Below are 16,003 nucleotides of genomic sequence, written 5' to 3'. Positions count from 1 at the left end.
GCATGAGATATGCCCATTCAAAGTTTGACATTTCAGTGGGTTGCTATAGCGCCCCCCTTTGGCCAATTGATGTAATATTGCTTCATTGGCATCCTCCCATGACCCTCTACCACTGTGCCAAATTTCACATGGATTGACCAAGTCAGTGAGGAGAAAAACGTGGAACAGACACACAGAGAGTTTTCATCATTATATAGTAAGATGAGGTGCAGTTTGGGGCTGTGATGTGTACAGAGCGCAGAGGAGCAGAGTGTTGGTTTATTTTATTCATTCAGAGAACAGCGTTTTCCAGTTTTGTATTAAGTCGATTTAAATAACTCATTCATGTTTTTTAAGAAATCTGAAGCTTAAATCTGCTAAATACCAACTTATTTATCTGCGTTTGTTTATTCTAATCTTTTGTCATGTTTAACTTGGATGTGTCAAAAGTGTCTGTGTGTTGTGAACGCAGCAGAGCACAATTTCTAACAATGATATGCGTCATTTATGTGCAGTATCTTATTGACATGAGCGCTACGAGCAGACGCAGGTATAGATTTTGTTAGTACACAAGAAAAGATCGGCGCTGGTAACATATTGATGAATATTTAACTATACGTAAAGTTCCTTCTGACAAAATTCATTCTGCTCACGTTTCATCAGTAAAAATACAAATGTAGATTCACAGATATCTGTTGGAAAGATATTCAGACGTGATTTTATTTTTTTGTGAATTATTAAAATGTATTCACAGGTTTTCTGTGTATTTGCAGATCTGTTTTATATTTACAGAATAGTCCTTTGTATTTGTGTAAGGTGGCTGAATATTTACAGACAGATTGTTCACACAGATACTAAAGAAACTAAACTAAACTAAGATAACACTGAGACAAACAGATCTCCACAGACGTTTCATCAGCTCACCTCACACAGGTGAAACTGTCAAGCTGATGTTCCTCACTCAGTGTTGTGATTAGAGTTGTACTGATACCAATACCAGTATCAGAAATGCCTCCGATACTGCCTAAAATGCGGTACTGGGTGTCGGTGAGTACAGCCTATGACCAATTTGATACCACGTAATGCCTCACGTCATTACGCATACGCACGCTTACAGGCAAACGAAACGGAAACGGAGCAGAGTTTAAAAAGCATTCTACTGTAGCCTTTAAAATGACTTTTTAACCACATTGTGTGGCTGCACTTTAACCTGTGTCTTGATCTGTGTCAACACTGGATAATAATAATTAAAAAAGTTTTATGGCATTCATTCTACTATTATGTATTTATTTCTTAATATTTTACACAGAGTTTTAGGAGTTGAGACATACAACAATTCATAGCCCATCCATTTTTTTTTAAACCTCCTGAACACCAGGACCAGACGACTCACAGATCAGTTCATCGCCGCTTCAGGTTTCTGTGTGATAAACTTGTCCTGATTGTTTCCTGTCCTCTGTAGCCAATGGCAACGACACTAAGAAGTTCAAAGGTGACATAAGAGGTCCTGGCGTGCCTTCCAGGGTCATCCACATCCGCAAGCTTCCCAACGACATCACTGAGGCCGAGGTGATCAGCCTCGGTCTGCCCTTCGGAGAGGTCACCAACCTGCTGATGCTCAAAGCCAAAAACCAGGTGCAGGAACGCAGTATTCTTACTCTGTGGTATCTGTACTGTTACTGTAGTACTGACGTGTCCCCGTCCCCCGTCAGGCCTTCTTAGAGATGAACACGGAGGACGCAGCTCAGAACATGGTGGGTTATTACTCCACAGTGATGCCCATCATCAGACACCATCCCGTCTACGTCCAGTTCTCCAACCACAAAGAGCTCAAGACCGACAACTCCCCCAATCAGGAGGTACTGCTCGCTCAGTGCTGTAGCTAGCTGTTAGCATCAGTTAGCATCTGTACAGGGCCTATCTGCTGTTAGCATCTGTACAGCGCCTATCTGCTGTTAGCATCTGTACAGGGCCTATCTGCTGTTAGCATCTGTACAGCGCCTATCTGCTGTTAGCGTCTGTACAGCGCCTATCAGCTGTTAGCATCTGTACAGGGCCTATCTGCTGTTAGCATCTGTACAGGGCCTATCTGCTGTTAGCATCTGTACAGCGCCTATCAGCTGTTAGCATCTGTACAGCACCTATCAGCGCCTATCAGCTGTTAGCATCTGTACAGCACCTATCAGCTGTTAGCATCTGTACAGCACCTATCAGCCGTTAGCATCTGTACATCTGTACAGCGCCTATCAGCTGTTAATATCTGTACAGGACCTATCTGCTGTTAGCATCTGTACAGGGCCTATCTCTGTTAGCATCAGTTAGCATCTGTACAGGGCCTATCTGCTGTTAGCATCTGTACAGCGCCTATCAGCTATTAGCATCTGTACAGCGCCTATCAGCTGTTAGCATCTGTACAGCGCCTATCTGCTGTTAGCATCAGTTAGCATCTGTACAGCACCAATCAGCTATTAGCATCTGTACAGCGCCTATCAGCTGTTAGCATCTGTACAGCGCCTATCAGCTGTTAGCATCTGTACAGCGCCTATCAGCTGTTAATATCTGTACAGGACCTATCTGCTGTTAGCATCTGTACAGGGCCTATCTGCTGTTAGCATCTATACAGGGCCTATCTGCTGTTAGCATCTGTACAGCACCAATCTGCTGTTAGCATCTGTTAGCTGTTAGCATCTGTATAGGGCCTATCTGCTGTTAGCTGTTAGCATCTGTATAGGGCCGTTCTGCTGCTAGCTGTTAGCATCTGTTAGCATGTTCTGATCCTCCATGTCTCCTCTGTCAGAGGGCCCAGGCGGCTCTTCGGGCCCTCACTACGTCTCATGTTGACGGGGCTGTGGCAGCTCCGAGCACCGTGCTGAGGGTGGTGGTGGAGAACCTGGTGTACCCCGTCACCCTGGACGCCCTCTGCCAGGTAAACACAACAACAACAACAACAACAACATTTAGACACATAGATCCACAGACATCATGAACTCTGAACCTGCTGCTGTTTCAGACAGCTGGCTGTGAACGCCTCACGACTCAGATTTCTCAGACGTGCGTTTCCTGTAATAGTCTGACCCACTTCCTGTCTGCTACTCAGATCTTCTCAAAGTTCGGCACAGTGTTGAGGATCATCGTCTTCACCAAGAACAGTCAGTTCCAGGCTCTGCTGCAGTATCCTGACGGAGCGTCCGCCCAGGCGGCTAAACTGGTGAGCCCCATGCCCTGCTGGTTGCCACGGATACTGAATACTGTAGAGCTCTGTTGACCTGTCTGTCTCTCTGTCTGCCTGTCTGTCCCTCTGCCTGTCTGTCCCTCTGCCTGTCCCTCTGCCTGTCCCTCTGCCTGTCTGTCCTTCAGGCTCTGGACGGACAGAACATCTATAACGGCTGCTGCACTCTGAGGATCAGCTTTTCCAAACTCACCAGCCTCAACGTCAAATACAACAATGAGAAGAGCCGTGACTTCACCAGACCCGACCTGCCCACCGGAGACAGCCAGCCCGCCATGGAGCACCCGGCCATGGCCACAGCCTTCAGTACGCCAGCCCCTCCCCCTAACAGTTGTGATCATGTGACCTCATGTGAAGCTCAAAGTGTAACTCAGGTGTTGTCTGTTCTCTGCAGCTCCAGGTATCATCTCAGCAGGTCCGTACACCGGAGCCACTCACACATTCCCACCAGCCTTCACCCTCCAACCTGCAGGTGAGTCTCACCTGTCCACGTCCAGTCACACAGCTGCAGGTGTGTCACATGTGCAGCTCCAACATAACATGAGGTTCATTCACCAGGTTACGGTCAGATAGATAGCTTCACACATTTAATCTTGATCATTGTTAGCTGTAAAATATGAGCAGAACCAGACTGAGGATCTTTGAACAAAATATTTGTAGACAAAATTTAATGAATGAAGGAGGAAGAGCTCGTCACACGTCACATGTCACATGTCACTGAAATGTAGAATAGAAATAGTCCATAATCGATTAAGTACTGAGATTATCTGAGACCAGTCAGCTGTGTCAGTGTTAGCTGTTCGCACAGTCAGACTCTAACGTCAGGGTACAAGTCACGTGTGTCCTGATCGTCCGACTGGATCAATGAGACTGTGATTATTCTGCACGAGCTGTGTGACAGTTTGTTTACAGATGGTTTGATATAGTTTGGCTGTTGTCAGAGGTGGAGCTGATCAATCAATCAATAATCAATATGTTTGCTGTTTTCTGACTCACTGATGTACAGATGGTTATTGTGTGGCTAACGTTTTCCTTCACTGTCTGAAATATAATCTTATCAAACATTTAAATCCAGTTACTTCCTGTCGAGGAGCTGCAGTCACATGGTCAGCACTCAGCCAATCACATCTCTGAGCACGCTGTTGTTGACATGTGTTCTCAGACGGAGACACCACCACAATAATCCAGACTGTGATCATTAACTGTCGTCCACATGTCCTGTCTCACTGCTCCCGTCTCTCCCAGTGTCCTCCCACTATCCAGGCCTGGCGGTGCCCACTCTGCCCGGAGCCCTGGCCTCTCTGTCCCTGCCCGGGGCCACCAGGCTGGGCTTCCCCCCCATGTCTGCTGGAGTCTCTGTCCTGCTGGTCAGCAACCTCAACCCCGAGGTGAGAGGACAGTCTGTCCACCTCCTCGTCATGTCCTCCTTCTTGTCTCATTGTTGTCTAAAGATGAACATCGTCCACAGTTTGATTTGTTTCCACCTGTGAGCAGCTCCTCCACTTCCTCTGCACACTGTTTACTGTCATTATTATTATTAATCATTCTGTCCAGCGTGTCCACAGAGGACACGACAGAGGATTCAAACAGCCAATCACATGTGGGAAATAAAAAATCAAAACTCCATGTTCCTCTGTCAGCTGTAGAGCTGTGTGTCAGTGTAGCTGAGTGTTGGACATGTCAGCCGTAGAGACGTCCATCTTCTCCTCAGTGTCATCACTGCATCAGTGTCTCTGACCCGCTCACTCAGCAGAATCCACAGACCTTGTCTTGAGCACTTACATGTAGGAACTATTTTCCTTCAACCAAATTACACCCGCCAACCGTGTCACTGTACAGAAGGAAGCGTGCATCTCCCCTTAGCTCACCTAGCATCACTGAGCTAGCTAACGTTACAGCTCAGCTGAGGAAGACACCATTGATGTTTACACCTCACGCTGTCACGAGCCTCGCGTCCATGAGCGGATACACATTTCGCTCTGCGCAGTGATACAGCTGGTGAGTGTAGTGTCAGTATAGACCGAAGAACACAACAGGAGGGAGGGGATATAGTTAGGTTAGATTTTTGGGGTGAACTGTTCCTTTAAAACGGAGGTGGGAACCTCTCACGACCGCATGCCTTTGCTGATGTTGACCCTTGACCTGAGGATTGGAACCCTGGACCTTCTGCATGAAGGGTGAGTGCTCTAACCACTACACTAGGGAGGGAGGCCCCTAATGAAACTAAAAGTAAGAATGGTAGAAAAACACACACACACACACACACACACACACACACACACACACAGATAGTTTCCATTATTCTAGTTCATTGGTAACATCTCTTACAACATGATCATGTCATAGATACAAACACGTGTCAGAGAGGGGTTGTAAAATTCTCAGAAACATTGCTATAACTTCTTCACGTGACGTCACAGACACTCCCCCACTCCTAAATGGATCCCTTACAGTCTCGTTGACTCAAGGCCTAAGCCCTTACAGGTTTTGCGCGTTCATGTGAGGGGAAGTGGTGTCCCAATTCTCCGTCAGGTTAAGAGCTAACCTGACGGAGAATTGGGACACCACTTCCCCTCACATAAACGTGCAGAACTAAGGGGACGGGCCAAGACAAGGGCTAAGGGGAAGAAATGGAATTGGTCCTAGGTCTGTAAGGGCTTAGGGCTTGAGTCAACGAGTCTGTAAGGGATCCATTTAGGATTGGGGGAGTGAGTTGTCCAGATGGAGACAACTGGAGACAAGGATGACCAACACTGAAAATAGACACTAAAGTTGGCTAACATTAGCTAACCAAAAACAAGACGTCGGTTGTTTCAGTCGATCAAACCGGACAGTTAAAGTCCTCTAGGTTATTGTACGCTTTCATCAGCTCGCCATGTAACGTTCGTAACATTAGATCTGGAGGACGAGGTCATCTGTAACGATGATGGTGTCCACACCGGACAAATCAGCACAACACTTTCATGTTGTCACTTTCCTGTATGTTCACTTCATCACTTCCTGCTCTCCATCTGAATTTCACTCATCATAATAGTCACATGACTTCAAACATCCTGTCAGCAAACAGTATTTATTCTGCACAGTTTGAGTCTTTTACTCCGATCAATCAGACATTAAGACCACTGACCTCTGGCCCTGACATTCATGTGGATGTCACCTGACAGGCTCCACCCACCCTACACCGCTGCAGCCGAGGCACCGCCCCTCATGGCAGCGGCACGCCCTGATGACGGTGGCGCGCTGCAGTGAACATCATTTAGTTTACTTCCTGCAGACTAACATTTGGACTCACGCCGTCTTTATGACCCTCTTACATCATGAACATCACAACCAACAGGAGAGGTCAGAGGTCATAGAGAGGTCAGGTCCTGCAGTGATGTCATAGAAACATTTTCTATCCTGCTTTTTGATTGGCTGTTTGAGTCTCTGATGTCACAGGTTTTGTTCTCACTTGATGTCTTTACCTGTAATGTTTATAATGCCCACACACACACACACACACACACACACACACACACACACACACACACACACACACACACACACACACACCTGTCCAGTCATGTGTTCTCCTCCTCTCCAAAGGTAATTAACCTTCTGATTGACCCCTCACCTGTCTTTTTTTCCCCTGTTTAATTTGTTGCCATGGAAACGCCTCGGACCCTCCACCTGTCCTGCCCTCCCACCTTTACCTGTCCTGTCCCTCCGCTGCCTTCTCTGCTGTCTCTAAAGAGAGTTACGCCCCACTGCCTCTTTATTCTCTTCGGTATGTTGTCACTTTATTCTCAGTTTTTTTTCCACTTTTTCAGTTTGGTTTTAATGAAACGATGAGTGTCTGCTGGTTTATCAGATTCTGCGTGTTGATTTGAGTTCATTCACAATATCTGCAGCTTCAAGATTCCTCAGTAAGAGATGTGAACAGGTTGTCTCAGGGCGGGGCAATATGAAGACATATCCTTATTGAGATATGGAACTATTTATTGTCTCAGATTTTGGACGTCGTCGTATGGTGATGTGGCACCAGTGTGTTTCCCCTCATGTTAAAGGCTGCGTTACAGTAAACTGATGTAAATGTATCAACTCACCAGACTTTTAATTTAACGCTTGTCTCAAACCACTGAGTCGTTACATCCACATTATCGATGATTATTGATCAAAAATCTTGTGTTAATATATATATTTAAAAAAAAAAAAAAAAAAAAAAAGATCCGCACAGCTTTCTGCATCAGTGAGGGGAACTGGTCAGACGTATTGTTATGTTGGATTCTGTCTCCCAGTCCGAACGTTAATGCAGGTGCTCTAAGGAGATTTAAAAATATCTGAAACATATAATGTGTCACTTAAAAATATTGTGATATAATTTCCAGGACATATTGCCCAGCTCCAGGTTGTCTGGAGGGTAGGATGCTCAAACTGTCACATAACACAGGACACTCTCCTACAAACTCCAACTAAACACAGAAAAAGAAATCAAGAAGCCAACCCTACATGAAAAAAATTAACTTTGATAACAAGTTTGACTTTGATGCATCTGCAGCTCATTTCACTTGAGCCCCTAAAATCTGTTTCTACTCAGGCAACAAATAAAAACTGATCTCAACTGAAATGTGAGTTTTGGTCATTTGTAAAGGGACAGTTCAGATGTTTTAAAGTGGGGCTGTCTGAGGCACTGACCCACAGTCAGTGTGTGACCGACAGCAGGTGTCAGTCAGCACGCAATGTATTGTAAGAACTTTGAAATTCAATATCACTTTAAGTGTACGTTATATTGAGAATATTTTCACAGCTTCACCTTAATGTCTGACAGTAATTTCCACGAGGAAAATTAAGCTGTTACATCTCTTTAATCATAGCCAGACTCCACCGACAGAAACAGTGATTTAACATCAGTGAGCAGGAGCTGCTGGTCGACTGCTGCTTCCATCAGTTAGTGTGTTCTGCCTTTGCACTGACAACAGCTGTAGCCAGAGGCATAGAGACGTACATCCATCTCATTCTTGTGAATGTGATATCTTAAGAACACCTTAAGGGAATTTCTTCAGATTTGGCACAAACATTCACCTGGACTTAAGAATAAACTGATAAGAGGTCAGCGTGACCTCACAAAACATATTTTTGTCCATAACTGAAGAATTCATTCACTAATTCTGACCAAACTCAACACAAATGTCTAACAGGATAAAATAATTAAGGTCAAAGGTCAGCTTGACTGTGACATCATCATGTTTTAACGTCATATCTCAGGAACAGAAGGGGAGACATTTGGTCAGATACTGAATTGGTGACTCTAATCTTGAAACTGTGCTGATTGTATAGATCTTCTGTGTGTGAAGCATCCATGTTTTCACTGACATGGATGGAGACTGTCAGAGACACTGGACTGGTGGGCGGAGTCATACAACCACAGGGTGGACTGGTGGGCGGAGTCATACAACCACAGGGTGGACTGGTGGGCGGAGTCATACAACCACAGGGTGGACTGGCAGGTGGACTCATACAACCACAGGGTGGGCTGGCGGGCGGAGTCATACAACCACAGGGTGGACTGGTGGGCGGAGTCACAACCACAGGGTGGACTGGTGGGCGGAGTCATACAACCACAGGGTGGACTGGTGGGCGGAGTCATACAATTAACCCTTTAAAACACCAAGGTCACACAGTGACACAAACACACTGACTGATGGAGGCAGCAGTAGCCCAGCAGCTCCTGTGTTCACTCATGTTAAATCACTGGTTTTCTTTATTGAGTCTGGCGGCTGTATCTCATACAAACCCACTTCAAAAACCCCAAACTATCCCTCTAACTTAAGTTATTTTTTAAGGCTGAATTTAAATGAATCTGGTCAGAAAATGATTCAGTAGAATGTTGCTGATAATAATCCAGGAAACACACTGACAACAGTTCACCTTGGATCGACTCTCCGCTCACAGTTTTTAAAGTCATGTTTGGAAGCTGTGAGCAGCACAAACTGAACACTGATTTAATGTGATTTTTGATCCAAGCTGCATTTATTGTGTGTTTTTATCTTATTTCAGTTTCAAGTTTTGAGTTTGCATGTCGGGTTTTTTTCAGTTTGCATGTCGTCAGTACTAAATCAGCTGCACTCCCATAATTCATAGCTCCTACATGGTGTAATCTGCCATTTTAATTTTCTCTGACCCTTACCCTTAATTTCCTCACTGCATTTCCCGTGTCATAACATCCAGAAATTCCTCCCTTCTAAATTAAATTCACAAATTTGTTAGCTTTTGTTCCCACCTGCTGACGGCAGCATCTCACCGCTGCTCCTCCTCCAGGGTTTACGTTCAGTTTATTGTGTTAATACATCAGAGTTTAATCAGAGCGTAGAGATAGATAAGGGTCAGTGTCTTGGCAGGCTGCAGTCGACCAGTTTCATTCACAGCTTCCTGTAGGGTTGAACACTTCCTGTAGGGTTGAACAGTGTAGATTATTATGTTTGTGTGAATCTAACCTTTGTCTTTGTTTGTGGCTGTGTGTTAAGGTGTTTATGGCGACGTGATGAGAGTGAAGATTCTGTTCAACAAGAAGGAGAACGCTCTGGTTCAGATGTCTGACTGCACACAGGCTCAGCTAGGTAACCTTCTGCACACGTTCAGTGGGCTCCTCTGGTCTCCACCAAGAGGACGTCCTCTGGTCTTTTTAAAATGGACTTTTCAGGAGGGTCTGAGAGCCCAGTTTATTAGAATCATTCTGTAAATGGTGATAGAAACATCCACAGTTTGGTTTCAGTAATAAATCCAAAAAGTCTCCCTAAAATAAAAAAGTTCTGACCTACGGATGAGTTCAGGTTCCACCGGACAGACGCTGATCAGAAGAGACCCTCGTTAGTGTTCTTCTATCGTAATTATCTGCATATCTGTAATATTTAGTTTTATACATTTGTGATCTCAACAAAGAAGACGACGATCTTGAGTTAGTGAGAAAATTAGCAAGTAAAAATAAAAGGAGAAAATACAAGAAAAAAACGTATCCTCATCCGACGATTTGTATGATATCTAATGTATTAACACCGCTATGGGTTAGGTTAGGTAAGGTTAGGTTTAGGAAAAGAATCATGGTTGGGCATCATTCGTGTTGTACTTAACTTAAAGTTGCGTACTCAACGTAAAATTGTGTACTTAAAAGTGTGTGTAGGTCAGGCTTAGGAAAAATGTTATGTTTGGGCATTCTTCAATATGAACTTGACATAAAGTCGCATACTCAACGAAAAGTTACGTAGATTAAGTTTAAGTAAAGAGTTTTGGTTAAGTGTCATACATTACGTACTTAACGTAAACTTACGTACTTCACTTAAATTTAAGCACTTAACAAAAGGCTGTCTAGGTCAGGTTTCAGCATCGTTAGATACATATTACTGAAAATTCTGCACTTAATGTGAAGTTGTGTACTCAACAAAGAGTCACGTAGGTTTAGTTTAGGTAAAGAATCTTGGTTGCATGAAATAACAGTACGTGCTTGACGTAACATGGTGATGTACCTTAAAATAAGGTACAGCTATGAACAGCTGTCTCCTGGGGGAAAGTCGTGTGTGACCCATCCACCACCACAATCTGCTTCCTATATGTGGGTCGTATACAAATTCTGATGCATTAACTTTTCGTAGATATTCGAACAGTGCATGAGAACAGCCTGGATCCTGAGATGTTCACATAGATAACAGCCAACAATCATTATTGGCGACCCAGTCCTGTGATATTTGTTTTAACTTTACTCTGTCTTATCCTGAGCTCCCACAGTACAAACTTCCCTTAGAGTGAGAGAAAAGTTAATGATGATTAATAGGAATTTTAGTCAGAAACTTTATTGCAGGACTGCGCAAGTTAAATTTCCAGGTGCTTACGACTCATTTCTAAAATATTATGTGTTTTGGTTTTAAAGGAAACAGGGTGGATAAAAGGTTTGCTGTAAAGATAATAAGAGCATCAACAAAAAAACAAAAACTAAATATGCTAACAGCTGTTACAGGAAAAGAATAAAAATAAAATACAAACCTAAAAAATCCAGTGAGAAACTTGAGCAGCTTCTTCACCTGTCTGGTTTGCAGCCATGAGCCACCTGAGTGGCCAGCAGCTGCACGGGAAGCCTCTGCGCATCACGCCGTCCAAACACACCAGTGTCCAGCTTCCTCGTGAAGGCCATGAGGACCAGGGCCTGACCAAAGACTACAGCAACTCCCCTCTGCACCGCTTCAAGAAACCCGGCTCCAAAAACTACTCCAACATCTTCCCACCTTCTGCCACTTTACACCTTTCCAACATACCGTAAGTCCTCCGACTGCAGGAGCAGGAACATCTTTCACACCTGTCGTACAAACTCAGGTGTTCCTTACACACCAGACTAAAACTACCTGCAACATTACTTTGATGATGTTCCTTTTGTGTTTGTAGCCCGTCTGTGGTTGAGGACGACCTCAAGATGCTGTTTTCCTCCTCAGGAGCCACAGTCAAGGCCTTCAAGTTCTTCCAGTGAGTCAATTTCCTATCTCATATCTCAAAACCTTATTGATGCCTGCCCTATTCATTAAAGCCCGTCCTCTTGGACTGCCCTCCTTTGTCCCAGAGACTCTGTCCTTGTTCTGAAGCATTTTCTCTAAAATTCCCTTTGTTGTTCTGAAGTTTGCTTAGTCGTCCCATCCTGAAGCCTTTGTCATTGCCCTGTAATTTTTCACCCTGATTCCTCAGCCTTTGCTCCTGCCCTGAAACTGTTGTCTTTGCCTTGAAGTTTTGATCCTCACCCTGTAACCCCATGTCCTCATCCTAGAGCCCATGTGCTCATTTTTACCCTTATCCTTGCCCCAGGGTCCCTCCCTTTGCACCTCGCTTAAGTCTTTATTCTTGCCATCTCCTTGCCCCATAGCCCTTATCCCTGCCCTGCCCTGCAGTGCTTAGTTCATGCTGTGTCCTCAAGCTTTGTTTTATCCTGAAGCCCCTGAACTTACCCCGAGCCTTTATTCCTGCCCTAAAGCTCCTCTCCTTGCCCTGATTTTCTTTCTTTGCCCTGACATCCCTGTGCTTGCCCTGCTTTAAAGCTTTGTAATTCCCTAAAACACTTGTTCCTCCCCTGCAGCCCCTGTTCTTACCCAGCAGCACATGGTCTTGCCCAGCAGCCTTTGTCCTTGTCCTTTAGGTTATTGACGTTGCCATTTGTCCTATCCAGAAGCTTTCATCGTTTCCTGATTCCTTCATCTTTGTCCTAAAGCCTTTACGTTTGTCCTGAAGACTTTGTCCAAGTCCTAAAACCCTTAACTTTGAGATTGTCCTGAAGCTGTCATTCCTCCTCTTAAACTTTCAGCCTTGCTCTGAATTCCCTATACTTGTTCTATCCTGAAGCGTTTATCGTTGCCTTCTTACCCTGAAACTTTCATCTGTGCCCAAGCTTTTGTCCATGCTGCGAAACCTTCGTCCTTGCCTTCAAACCCCTATGCCTGCCTTAAAGCTTTCGGCCTTACCCTGAAGTCTGTTTTGCTTTGCCCAAACCCTCTGGGCAAAATATAAAGACTTGGATGCCAGGACAGAGCCTTCACCTTTGCCCTCAAACTCCATCTCTTCACTACATTAAATCATGTAAACTTGTGGACTTCCTGTGTAGAGTCTGATAACCTGTCGGTTTCTCCTTCAGGAAGGACCACAAGATGGCTCTGATCCAGATGGGCTCAGTGGAGGAGGCCATCGAGTCCCTCATCGAGTTCCACAACCACGACCTGGGAGAGAACCACCACCTGCGGGTCTCCTTCTCCAAGTCCTCCATCTGAGCCTCAGACTTCACCATCTGAATTGTTGACTCGATGGTGTCCACTACACTCCGATCATTCCAACGCATGTTTGCAGATGCAGAAACCACCGTGGAGTCTGGTGTGATGTTAAATTATTTTTTAAACTTGTTTTAAGTTCTTTGCCTTCAAAGAGGATTAGGGTCATTTTAAGAAATATCAGAATTCTGGATTCAGTCTCAGAAGTCGGTGAATAAAGTCAGTAATCTGAGTTTGTCAGGATTCTGGGAGTTTTACAGATTATAGTCAGAATCTGGACTAAAATCCTGTTGGTATATTTGTGTCTTTCTTGTTTTGAAGTTACATTTTAGCCGCTCTTGCCTTTTGACTTTAATCCCAGAGGTAAAGTCAGCCTTCTACGTTTATGTCTCGGCAACGCTGATTAAAGTTTTTCAAACATTGACTTAATCAACTCAGAATTCTTTCTTTATTCTCAGATTTCAGTTCACATTTGTTTCCCGGTGATCCTAATCCTCTTCTTTGAAGTTCCCCCTCTGAAAAAACACTTCTGTCTTTAAAATATCAGATCTGACGAGGTTTGGGAGGTCGTGGATTTCCCCTCGAGCTGTTAGAAATTAGTCCGGGCCTCGTTAAGAAAGGCCTCGTTAAGAAAGGCTTAGTTTGGCCTTCAGATGATCCCTGTGCCTTATTGCTGGAGTCAGAATGACCTCGACTTTGACATGTAAAAAAAAAAAGAAAAAAAAAGAAAAAGAAATCTCCCATCATGCCTCTGTAAATTGGCAAAGAGCAGGTTTACAGTTGATAAAGGTTTACTGTTGATGTATTACAGAAATATCCATATTTTATGTGTATTTTATTGGTGTTGTTTTCCTTATGTTAGTTATTTGTACTGCTGGTTACTGTAGCGTCAAACATGTGAACAGATTATGTTTTAGCGGGTTTGCTGGCCTTTAGTCCGTAGATGCTCTTCTTTTTTCTTCCTCTTTGATTTCTTTATTTCCATGTATGCAATCATGTTTTATTCAAATCAAATATTGTAGCAATATTTTAATCATTCCTGAACTTTGACTTGTTTGGTTGTGAATGTCTCTGCAAGCTCGGCAGTTCTCGTGCCGCCTTTACAATCCGCAGATGAATGTTGTTTTGTTTCTGTCGCGTTCTGTCGGGTTTGTGAATCATGATCGTCTCATCTGTCGCGTTGCCTCTCTGAACGGTTTTATTTATAAGTTTGTGATCCACTACAGCTGAAACCAAAAACGGCCTTCTAGATGCAAACAAATCCGCCTGCCTCAGGTTTCAAAGGTTTAAGGACTAAAATAAAACATAAGGATGGACGATGGTGAACTGCTTTAGGCTCTGACGGTGTTTTCCTGTGGGAATGTTTTTATTAATTTCTCGACCGCTTCACTGGATTCAGCCCACCGGTGTGACTTCAGTCTCTATCGCAAAACCAGATGTAACGTGGAGTGCCTTCAACGTAGCGCTGAGTCACACATCAGGTATCAACTCCTCTGTATTCTGAAGGTTGGACGGAGAAGACGCCTCGCAGCCGTCTCAACTGTGCTGAGACCAGACGCTGCTGGTTTGGTTTATCTGTGTGTCTTAATTTTATTACGTCGACATTCCGGCTGCTCAGACGTCCGCCTGAACTTCAACAGGACGAAGCTTCACCGTCTGAACCGAACGAGCTGCTGGGGGTGTGTGGTGGCGGGGTGGGGGGGGGGGGGGGGTATTACTGTTGTGGTGCATTCAAGACACCTTGGAGATTTGGTAGATGAGTTTCAGACAGTTGCTGTGACCCAGTTCAGAGTCTGACTCGTTGCAGACGTTCAGAGGAGGTCAGCCTCGATCTCGCGTCCTTTGTCCGTCACAGGTTCGGCTGTTTCTCTTAAGCCTGTTCACACTGTGACTGTGGTCCGTTAAACACCGTCAGAGAAACAGTGGATGCTTCAGATCTCACTGTGAGACCAGACGACCATCGGCGGTCCATTTTACAGTCTTAGAGACCAGTGAGCCGCCCTTGTGCTGCTACAGCCCTCAGACCAACCAATCAGAACGCAGCAGGAAGTGATGCAGGTGGAGGTCTGACAGCACATGTACTCAGACACCACAGAGGTGTGTTCTCTGAGCATCGTGTTTCTCCTGAGGCTGTAGCTCTTTGTTCCTGTCTATCAAGTGATTGACACGCTCTGCTCTGATTGGACCTTCATGCTCCCAGGTGTGTTTATAAATGTGGACCAATGAGAACACGCCTGCTGAATGTTGTTTATTCTGTCAGAAGTTTCTTCAGACGTCAGAACAACAGACGACATTAAGTACACACACGTTTACATGGGGAGGGGTTTTCCCAGGTGACTTGAATGCATCACAGACCTTCAGTGTCAGGTGGGACAGGTGGTAGGTGAGGCAGGACTGGGACCAGTCAGTGAGGTGGAGGGTCAGTGGGGGGTGGGGGTGGGGGTGGGGTGTGGGGGTTGAACTGTACATACGTGTTTTATACCACAGTTTGGTGTCTGCGAGCTGATTGGTGGTTTTTTATCTGATGTATATTTTGATTCAAAGTGAGCGACCGGTTCTGAGCCTGAGCCTGAGCCTTCCACTGTCTGTGTCACAACACACATTAAATCACTTTTTATCTACAAACTGCAGTGTCGTCTGTCTGTCTGTAATATGACAAAATACCAAATAAAACAAGGACTTACTTATTTAACTGAATTTTGTTTTCATGGTTTATTTATAGATTATGTAGGAAAATAAAACATTTATCAGGGCTGTCACAGTTAACATGTTAATAACCAGTTATGCCACAAATTTGTTTGATGTGCAATAAACACATTTACCTTCTGCAATTGACCTATGGCTAAGCCACGCCCCCTCCACTCACTCAGACAAACTATCAACATTCAGTGACCAGCGCTATGGCAGGTGTCACAGTACACGGCATTTCACAGGAGGCAACTGATGATTTTTGGGGACATAACGATCAGATGTCATTGAGAAGTAACCAAAAGGGCCTAAACTACGCATTGGAGGGATATATTCA

The 16,003-nt window shown here is 44.6% G+C and overlaps 1 protein-coding gene across 1 annotated transcript in view; it reads left to right on the top strand.

Annotated features, from left to right (window-relative positions):
* Positions 1-15,603, top strand: part of ptbp1b (polypyrimidine tract binding protein 1b) — a 17,616-nt gene extending 2,013 nt beyond the window's left edge. Inside the window, exons 2-13 of the mRNA XM_050055567.1 lie at positions 1,442-1,614; positions 1,692-1,838; positions 2,777-2,905; positions 3,077-3,187; positions 3,337-3,514; positions 3,603-3,680; positions 4,454-4,596; positions 6,941-6,974; positions 9,712-9,804; positions 11,275-11,491; positions 11,618-11,695; positions 12,849-15,603. Of these exons, the coding sequence (XP_049911524.1) occupies positions 1,442-1,614; positions 1,692-1,838; positions 2,777-2,905; positions 3,077-3,187; positions 3,337-3,514; positions 3,603-3,680; positions 4,454-4,596; positions 6,941-6,974; positions 9,712-9,804; positions 11,275-11,491; positions 11,618-11,695; positions 12,849-12,981 (1,514 nt within the window). The 3' untranslated portion in view covers positions 12,982-15,603. The remainder of the gene's footprint in view (positions 1-1,441; positions 1,615-1,691; positions 1,839-2,776; positions 2,906-3,076; positions 3,188-3,336; positions 3,515-3,602; positions 3,681-4,453; positions 4,597-6,940; positions 6,975-9,711; positions 9,805-11,274; positions 11,492-11,617; positions 11,696-12,848) is intronic.
* Positions 15,604-16,003: the final 400 nt, after the last annotated feature.

This window comes from Epinephelus moara, chromosome 10, assembly GCF_006386435.1.
Source record: "Epinephelus moara isolate mb chromosome 10, YSFRI_EMoa_1.0, whole genome shotgun sequence".
Lineage (NCBI taxonomy): Eukaryota > Metazoa > Chordata > Actinopteri > Perciformes > Serranidae > Epinephelus > Epinephelus moara.
Note: the sequence above shows the minus strand (reverse complement) of the source record. Positions and strands in the feature narration are given on the sequence as shown.